At 52.4% G+C, this 9,636-nt stretch overlaps 1 protein-coding gene across 1 annotated transcript in view; it reads left to right on the forward strand.

Annotated features, from left to right (window-relative positions):
* Positions 1 to 2,246: 2,246 nt before the first annotated feature.
* LOC114867883 (latent-transforming growth factor beta-binding protein 1-like) overlaps positions 2,247 to 9,636 on the forward strand; it is a 19,994-nt gene continuing 12,604 nt past the window's right edge. Inside the window, exons 1-4 of the mRNA XM_055513704.1 lie at positions 2,247 to 3,204; positions 5,131 to 5,318; positions 6,865 to 7,074; positions 9,613 to 9,625. Of these exons, the coding sequence (XP_055369679.1) occupies positions 2,261 to 3,204; positions 5,131 to 5,318; positions 6,865 to 7,074; positions 9,613 to 9,625 (1,355 nt within the window). The 5' untranslated portion in view covers positions 2,247 to 2,260. The remainder of the gene's footprint in view (positions 3,205 to 5,130; positions 5,319 to 6,864; positions 7,075 to 9,612; positions 9,626 to 9,636) is intronic.

The following is a 9,636-nucleotide window of genomic DNA, read 5'->3' on the forward strand; positions in this document are numbered from 1 at the left end:
GCAGGTGATGAGTCAGATGTACAGTGAACACGCGCTTTCCTCTAAAGGTTCTTAGTGACTGCAGTTATTGGTTTTATAACTAAACCAAAGAAGAACTTGAAGTGAAACATGTTTAAACCTTACAAACACTCTTTTTTAACGTCCTATCAACCTTATCATCACAGTGAAAACCCTGGAATCAGCTGCTCTTTGAAGGCGTCACACTGAGGAAACAATAATTCACTGCATCACGTTATTACGTGTTTGTGATGGGTGAAAGAAGCGCGTGCGTGAACCCAAACCCGGTTCTACCGTGTTCACACATAGAGCAGCTTTTGACCAGCTCCAATCATGAGGCTGAGGGACGCGTGTGCTCTGGAGCCAGATGTTCTGTTGTGGTCACGTCCCGCGACGGTTGGGTTCACGGCCGCACGCCGTTCCTCAGGGCTCGGTGTTAACGGACTCACGGGACTTTGATGTGAAGACAGGATGCCCTGTTGACACACACACACCAAGGTTCACAGGCTTTAGGATTAGAGTGTGTGTGTGTGTGTGTGTGTGTGTGTGTGTGTGTGTGTGTGTGTGTGTGTGTGTTGACTGTTCATCCGTCACTTGACTCCCATCAACAACAGCACCTGGAGGCGTTGAAGGATCCGTCCAGCTCAGTTCAGGTTTACGCTGCTTCGTTTGGAGTCTGCAGGATGTGGTCAAACACCAGCTCAGTTCCGTCCGTCCATGTGCTCCATCATTTCACTTTATTTAAAGCAGGACTCACGTTAACCAAGACCTGAGGCTGGAAGTGTCACAGTTCATCACAGATCTCGTGAATGTCTGAAAGCAACAGACGCCTCAGCGTTTTCAGCAGCAAAGCCAGGGAATTTACTTGAGTGGGCGAAAACAGCACATTATGTTTCACCTGATGCTGGGATTTTCCTACTTTCTTTGTAAGAAAATGGAGTCACAAAAACCAGAGGTGGCCACAAACGCTGCGTTTGAGTCATAATCCAGATGAACGTGACAAACACATATGAGGAATCCTTCCCGTCAGGAGACAGTGAGAGCACGACGCGAGGCAAACTGTGTGAAATGAGCTGCTGAGAGCTGGACAGGAGACGCACCGGATCCGCGTTGGGACCTTGGACCCGACCGGACCCTGTAACTGTCTGCGCTACAGTGTGAGAAATCCACGTTCGCCGTTCGAAGTCAGTCGTGCCGGAGTTGTGTCCAGAACTGGAGTCCGAAGTCTGAACTGCGCTGATGTTTGGACGGGTAACGCTCTGGACCGGCGCCAGCTGATGCCGCCTGGATTCTTGTCTTGATCAGCTGCTTGGCTCCTCTTCACACCTGAAACCCGCTTGCTTCTACACGTGTCTGTGAAGTGTTGATTGTTGTGTCTGATGTGTCTGCTGGTTGAAGCCGTCCTCTGTCTGTGCAGGCCTCACGTCTGTGGCCGCCGCTGCTGTGCCGGTTGGAGTCTGTCCACGAAAACCAGGAGCTGCACCAACTGTGAGTACAGGACCTCATGGGCCGCTGCACATGTACAGTACTGAGTGATTTACTGACTCTGCCCATATGTTTGGTGCAGGTCACGGTGAGGCTAGGACGTATGTGTGTACAGTTCTTATGGGCTCAGTGAACCGGGCCTCCAACGGCCCATACACAACGTGGCTGCAGGCTCCAAATGACCCCAAAGGGTTGAGTTTGGGTTCATCTCTAAACACTTTCGAGCTGCATGTTGTCGGTTACAGTTGTCAGGTTGTGTTAAAACAGCTGGAGTTTCCTGCTGCTCGCGTCATAGCTCCTCTGAACTAAAACTGCTGCCAGTTCACCTGGAACCGCAAGTCCAGTTGTTTTCTTTCACTTACTGAATAAAATCTAGTAGAAACATTCACTACAAGCAGGATGTGCAGGCGTGTTACAGAATTCAACAAATCACACAAACAACTCCAAATCCCAGAGTGCACTGCTGTAGCAACGATCGCACTCCATCCGACCAGCGTTTTATCATCATGTTTGGTCTCGTTCTCACCTAAAACCAGTCCAGGTTCACACATGTTCATGTTTTACTGTCCCAGCGACACGCTGTTAGTCTCTACTTCACCTTCCAACGTTACAGATTGGAAACGCAGATTGGAACTTCCTAATTCAAAAGCAGGTGCGCAGGTGCAGATGTGTTTGATTTGACACCATACAGATTTTCTATTTTAAAGCAGCTTTATGACTCCGGACTTGCCTGAATGAATACCAGCTTTACTGTGTGGTCAGCGATAGTCAAACTGGCATGATGAACCACGGAGCAGGTTTCATTTCACGTCTGTCTTTCTGTCTGCAGCCAGATGTTTTCCTCGCTGCCAGAACAGAGGGCTGTGCCGGCGCTCCAACCGCTGCGTGTGCCGACAGGGTTTCCACGGTTACCGCTGCGAGTCCCCGGTGCCGTCCGTCCATCCCACCGTCAGCCCTCCCCAGCTTCCTGTGCTCTACACCCCACAAACTCAGACCGGACCCTCAGAGACCCAAACCGGAGACCAGCTTCATGGCAGCAAGTTCTGGTCCCGCTGCCGTTTTAGCAAAACCTGGAAAAAACCCCGATCTGAATCCAACCTGGACTCCAGCGGACACCCTCAACAAGGAACACACTCCTTTCTCCAGGGCGGGTTTTGGTGGGTTTGAAGTCACCCAGACAAAAACTGAGGAGAAGGACTGGGTTCATCATCTGGTGAAAAAACCAGGTGTCTCTCAAGGTAAAGAGATCAAAATAAAAACAGTGGAAACTCGAACAAAGACAGAAGTGGAGCCAGAGATTAACAATCTCCAACTCCGCAAAGGAAACTCACAGAACCAAGAGTTCGTGCCAATGTCTGATTCACAGACTCCTGTAGAGGACGGTTTGGACTGGAAGTCTGCACCACCGACCAGAACGGAGCAAAGAGAAGCCTCAGAACCGCCGACAAAGGAAACGCCCAGTAACATCACAAATGCAGAGTCGGTTTTATGGGCCGACCCTGAGAGGACAGCGTCAGAGACAGAAGCTTTGAGTCCAGAACCAAACCTGGGACCTACTGAGCAACAACAGCAAGCGGAGGACAGACTGGATCCAAAGACCCTGGGAGGCTCGGAACCCCCTGGTCTGGACTCGGAGCCGGGTCTGAGAACGAAGAAAGAACGGGATGCATCAGAGGAGCTGAGGAAGGAAGTGAAGGGTGGAGCGAAGACACTGTTGCAGAGGTGAGGGTACTGGTGCTCAGCATGGTTCAGTGAGGCACCACCGTTTGGGCCCAGATGGGCCGGGCCCACGCTGCCGGGCTGCAGGTTGGTGGCTCTGCAGTGTTGGTTCAGGCAGCAGGCGCCGCTGTTCTCCTGCTCACGGACCGGATCCACTCAACTCCTGACCTTTTAAAGGTCTCCCATTGTGCAACATCCTCTTAGTGGACCCGGCCTGACTGGTTTCACATTTTGCCAGTTAGTCCAGTCCAGTCCCAGAACCCAAAGGTGTTGGTTGTTCTATTGTAGGGGTGGAGCTTTTCTGAATGTAACCCCAGGGTCAGAGGCCAAAGGTCATAGAGGTTAGAGGTCAAACCAGAGTGTGGGAAACTATAGAAGATCTGCATTCAGACTATAGACATTGGATGAGTTTTGGTTAAGTCCCAGCTGAAGTTCTGACAGTTTGGGTGCTCTTTGTTGCCTGGTGGCAGGACGTTGTTGCTCCATTTGACCGTCCCTCTGGATTCTTTATGCTGAGTCCTGACGCGTCACCAGTCCTGCAGCTGAAAGTTTAGTTCAGTAGCTGGTGTTAAGAGGCCGTTTAAACCTCCCAGGCTTCTGTGTGTGTGTGTGTGTGTGTGTGTGTGTGTGTGTGTGTGTGTGTGTGTGTGTGTGTGTGTGTGTGTGTGTGTGTGTGTGTGTGTATGTGTGTGTGTGTGTGACACTGTGTGTGTGTGTGTGTGTATGAGTGTGTGTGTGTGTGTGTGACACTGTGTGTGACACTGTGTGTGTGTGTGTGCGCGTGCGTGCGTGTGCCTGTGCGTGGGTGTGTGTGTGTGTGACACTGTGTGTGTGTGTGCGTGTGTGTGGTGTGACACTGTGTGTGTTTGGTGTGTGTGTGTGTGTGTGTGACACTGTGTGTGTGTGGGTGTGTGTGTGTGAGACACTGTGTGTGCGTGGTGTGCGTGTGTGTGTGGTGTGTGTGTGTGGGTGTGTGTGTGTGTATGTGTGACAGTGTGTGACACTGTGTGTGTGTGTGCGCGTGCGTGCGTGCGTGTGCCTGTGCGTGCGTGTGTGTGACACTGTGTGTGTGTGGCGTGTGTGTGTGACACTGTGTGTGTGCGTGCGTGTGTGTGTGTGGTGACACTGTGTGTGTGTGTGCGTGCGTGCATGTGTGTGTGAGACACTGTGTGTGCGTGTGTGTGTGCGTGTTTGTGTGTGTGCGTGCGTGTGTGACACTGTGTGTGTGCGTGTGTGTGTGTGACACTGTGTGGTGTGTGTGTGACACTGTGTGTGCGTGTGTGTGCGTGTGTGTGTGTGTGCGTGGTGGTGCGTGTGTGTGTGTGTGTGTTTGTGTGTGTGTGTGCGTGCGTGCGTGTGTGTGTGTGACACTGTGTGTGTGTGTGTGTGTGAGACACTGTGTGTGACACTGTGGTGTGTGTGTGTGCGGCGTGTGCGTGCGTGCGTGTGTGTGTGTGCGTGTGTGTGTGTGACACTGTGTGTTGTGCGTGTGTGTGTGACACTGTGTGTGTGTGTGCGTGTGTGTGTGACACTGTGTGTGTGCGTGTGTGTGTGTGTGACACTGTGTGTGTGTGTGTGCGTGCGTGCGTGTGTGTGTGTGTGACACTGTGTGTGACACTGTGTGTGTGTGTGTGCGTGTTTGTGTGTGGGTGCGTGTGTGTGTGTGACACTGTGTGTGTGTGCGTGTGTGTGTGTGTGACACTGTGTGTGTGTGTGTGTGTGAGACACTGTGTGTGCGTGTGTGTGTGCGTGTTTGTGTGTGTGTGTGCGTGTGTTTGCGCGTGTGTGTGTGTGTGTGTGTGTGTGCGTGTTTGTGTGCGTGCGTGTGTGCGTGTGTGTGTGTGACACTGTGTGTGTGTGTGTAAGGCCCGTGCGGCGTGTAAATGGCAGCTCCCCTTTGTCCATTCAGTGTTTTTGGTTGTGTGACAGTGTGAGGGAGGCCCAGATGCTGCTCCTCAGATCAGCTCTGACCCAGGGAGGACGTGGAGACAAACTGGCCTCGCTGCTCATCCAGCGCATCAAGAAGGAGAGGAGCAAACTGGGCGGCTTGACGTCCTCCGCGTCCACGTTCCACACTCAGAGGGGCCGTTACAGCGTTGAGGTCAGCGCCCGCACAGGTCAGTCCCCAACCGCACACTGGATTCACTGGGAACAAACAGGCCTGCTGACCACTTTATTAGGTACGCCTGTGCAAACAGAGCCACATTTAACCTGGTTAAGTAGAAACAATGGCGGAGCGGTTTTCATCCAAAAGTCCAAAGTTTGACTTTTTGTTTGAAGTCTTTGACTCCTAAGTAGTTTTTGTTTTTTCTTATTTATTCCACTCTGCTCCAGTGTGTGTAGTCTGGCAGCGTTAGGTTCTCTCATGTGCAGACATGCTAACGGTGTATTACCTCACATTCCACAGCACGCGGGTCATTACTTGGGGAACAGCTGATAAGGTGCCGCTGACAGACGACTGTACACACAGGTCGTATCTGGCAGAGCAGCGCTGTTGACGATGCCTGATTAATGAACGCTTGGAATGTGTGAAGCTGCGGATAAGGTCTCAGCTCAGATGTGAATATGAGCGTCTCCAGCCGCGTCCGGTCCGGGTCGGAGCTCGAGCTGTGCCTCATGCTCCTCTGTCCGTGTGGACAGTGGTTCTGTGTGTTGTGTGTCTGCAGTGTGTCAGTGTGTGAGCTCAATAAACAAACAGCAGAGCTCTGTCAGACCTGAACCCTACTGGATCGGTCCCTGAGAACGGGTCTGGGCTCATGTTCCATCTGGTCCGTTTGGCGGATGGAGCGGTCCAGGCCTGAGCAGGACGCTGGGGTCACCACACAACGCACGTCTGTGTGGACCCTCTTCTGTTCTGGACTTTGTGGTGTGTGGTTGTCAGAGCGTAGGTTGTGTAAGCTGCCTTTAGGCCTTTAAATCCCTCCTGCAGATGTTCGAGCAGCGACGCTCCACCAGCCGCTGAAATGAACGTGTGTTCCTGTAGAGAAATCCAGCGTGACGTGACGTCAGCTCACGTGCGCCCACGCTGGCTGCATGAAGGTGCCTTGCTCACTGGCTGCCGGGGGGACACTTTCTCTCCACAGTCAGGAGCTACTTTCAGCTTTAACACGTGAGCTCAGGCCCCTGAAACCCAAACCAGGGTTGCATCATCAGATTGACATCCTCTAATGTCCTGGAGTCCTGTTATGAAAGTGCAGAGACAGATTCTCTGTTCATACCAGGAAAAAGAGCCATCATAAAAAAGAGCAACAAGCAAAGGCAGAGAGAGCTTCGCTCACACTCGCCCTCTCTCTCTCCCTCTCTCTATCACTGCGAGCTGGTGGAGCAGATCCCTGCTAAACATTTAGTTTGGAGCTGAGCCCAGACCTGCACACTGCTTTCAATTATCTCTCTACCACTCGCTCACTCTCGTTCAGTAGTGTGGAGAGAAAAACACAGGGGGGGCAGCGTGTGGTCGTTTCTTTCTTTCTTTCCTTCGTTTTTCCTGAGACTCGTTTTGAGAGAGAGAGCGCGTGAGAGCGAGAGAGAGAGAGAGCCCTAGAAGGCGGAGGTTTGGGAGTTTGGACGATGCAACAGGCTCAGAAACGCTGAGCGCTCTCACCATGCTGCAGCCTCTACTCTGCTGCCTGTCCTGTGCCCTCATCCTCCTCTCTGCTCTGCCAGCCGATGGGCAGCAGGCTACAGGAGGAGGAGGGATGGAGAGGATCCAGGTGATGTTCACGCCCACCATCTGCAAGGTGCGCTGCAGCCACGACAAATGCGTCAACTACTGTGAGCGAGGCAACGTGACCACGCTGTACAGCAGCAGCAGCAGCAGCCGCCGCACGCCAGCGGGAGCACGAGACGCGTCGCAGGGACCCGGCTTCCGAGTCTGTAAGTTCAACCTTCAGTCTCTTCACGTCACCGGTTTCCATCTGTAAAGAGCAGAGATCAACCTTCTCACACGTGCAATAAATCGGCTTTGGGTGCAGGCAGTTTGTCAATGAATGGGGCTCGTGGTTTCTAGCTGAATGCCTTGATGACATCATCACTGAGAAGGGTGATGTCATCCAGGAGCCTGAGCCCTGACGTGGGTTTTAATGTAGAGCCTCACGGAGCAGCAGCTGCTCGGCTACTACACAGTCAGCAGGTTCAAGACTGGGAGTCGGCGCCACGCGAGTTCTCCAGGTCCACTTGGTTCTGAGGATCTGCTCAGCTGCTCTGTGTGCTCACTCAGCCACTTGACTTGGTACCAGGTCCATTGAGTTGTATTGAATCTAAATGCCATCTTGTGGCTCCTATCAAACCGGTAGCGTAACGGTAACGGTTTTGTTTGTGTGCTTCTTTATTCTCAAATCAAAGCTTAACTGATGTGTAGACTATCATCTACACTAATTATGATCAGAGAAGAAGAGTCCAGAGATGAGCTGCTGGTCCCAGATGCGTTTACACGTGTAAGGCTGTGACATGTTGCCTCCAGCTCTTTCCTGTTTGGCAGAGTTCCACGTCTGACACGAAGCCAGTGAAGAGATGTGTACTCGGAACAGATTCCAGGTCAGTTTGTGCTAAATCGTTCCTCTTGGCAGCTGGTTTGAACCCTGTAGAAAAGAATGTGAACAGTTGTTTGGTTGTCACACGAGAGGATCCTTGTTTTCCTTCTGCTGGTTTCACTTGCTTTCGGTTTGTCTGCTCACAGATTCTGGACCAAGTGGTCAAATGCAGCGTCACTAGGCCAGAGACTGAATTTATACTGAGACGAGGGAGGGAGAAGAACAGTCCTAGCCTGTACCTTCAACCCGAACACTGACTAAATGTCCCCCGCAGTGGACTGAAGTCACAACGACCCGATCCCACCGTGGGGTCAAAAGGTCAGCTCCCTGCTGAAAACAGCTGCTTCTCCTTCAGCCTCGCAGGCTGTGTTTACTGTGTACGTCAGGGTTCCATTCCTAAAGAGGGAACCAGCAAAGAGACGGGCGGCCGAGGGCTCTGTGTGGTTACTGAAGGCTGGGACCAGATCCTGTGCTGCTCTGTCGGTTCCCTGCTCTAAACAGCTTATGGGACAAAGTCATCGCTTGTGGCCGCTGTTGCTGTTTGCTGCTGAGCTGCAGGAGCCAGTGAACAGTCCCATAATTCACCCAGACCCGACTCAGACGAACTCCCAGAGAATGATCATGTCTGCGAGTTTAACCAGTCAGGTCTGGTTGTCGTTCGTCCGTGTTCAGGCCTGACTCATCCTCAGGGCGATGGTCAGGGTAATAATTAGGTCACCAGAGTGTGTGCTTCACCAGAAACGCTGTAGAATAAACAGAGGGTGTGGACACATGCAAGCTGTTAGTAACGCGTCCAGCTACAGCGGCAGCTGGTGTAGATTTGATTCCCTGCTCTGTTCCTGTCTCCTGCTTCACTCGCGTGTCTCCTCTATTAACCACACTAGTGGTTAATAGGACGCTATGATACGAGGCCCTTCAGGACGCTGTGGCCGTGGCTGCAGCCGTTCTGCAGACGGTTCTTTTCACAGCCACAAATAAAACAACTCCAACAATCCTAGGACAAATCCAACGTGATTCCACGGTTCAGTTTAGAGGGAGAGAACGATTCCACAATCTGCAGTTCTTGTTTTGCTGCCGCTGATGTTGATCTCAACACAACATGGTTTCATAGCTGCTGCCTTCCTTCCTGCAGAGACGTGGAGGTGTTATCGCCCCATTAGCTGAAAGGGAACAATACACGACATCCTCAGACAGGAAGAAGGAAGTGTGGCTCTGGTTCTGTTGACCCGGTCTGTCGGTGCAGCACCTCAGTTGCACCATAGGTCACCTAACGTCACGCAGGCCTCGTGCTGTGGAGCTGGTTCCTCACCAGTGGCTTCCCAGTCTTGGACTGGCAGATTTCACACATCACATCTCATCTGCATTCATAAAGGATCGGTATCAGATTAGGACCTGGTCATTTGAGCTGCAGCTGTTGCATGAGGAGGCGAGATCAATACATTTTCTGTCCCTAGAGAGAAACGGTTCCAACCCAAACGAAGCCTAATGTGGCAGCTCTAGCAGATTAAGCCGCTGTCTTTCCCTTCTGCAGTCCTCTGTCCTCTGCTCTGTAAGAACGGAGGCGTCTGTTGGCAGAAAGACCGCTGCCTCTGTCCTCCAACCTCACTGGAAGTTCTGTCAGATCCCTGTTGCCCCCACGTCTGCGCCCTCCTCCTCCAACGAGGTGGTGAAGCCTGCACTTGTATCTGCCTCAGCGACAGATCAGGAGCTGACCCAGTCTGAGTTCCTCCTGCCGCTGTCGGGGTCAGGAAGCAGCGCGGTCCGGAGGCAAAGTCTCAGTGTCCTTCCCCAGTTTCCCTGGGACAAATCCCTTCTCACCAAGTAACACTGTGCTGTGTGTGTGTGTGTGTGTGTGTTGGTGTGTGTGTGTGCGTGTGTTCAGCTCCGGCTCCGTCCATGGCAAAGG

The sequence above is a fragment of the Betta splendens genome, chromosome 13 (genome assembly GCF_900634795.4).
Source record: "Betta splendens chromosome 13, fBetSpl5.4, whole genome shotgun sequence".
Classification (NCBI taxonomy): Eukaryota; Metazoa; Chordata; class Actinopteri; order Anabantiformes; family Osphronemidae; genus Betta; species Betta splendens.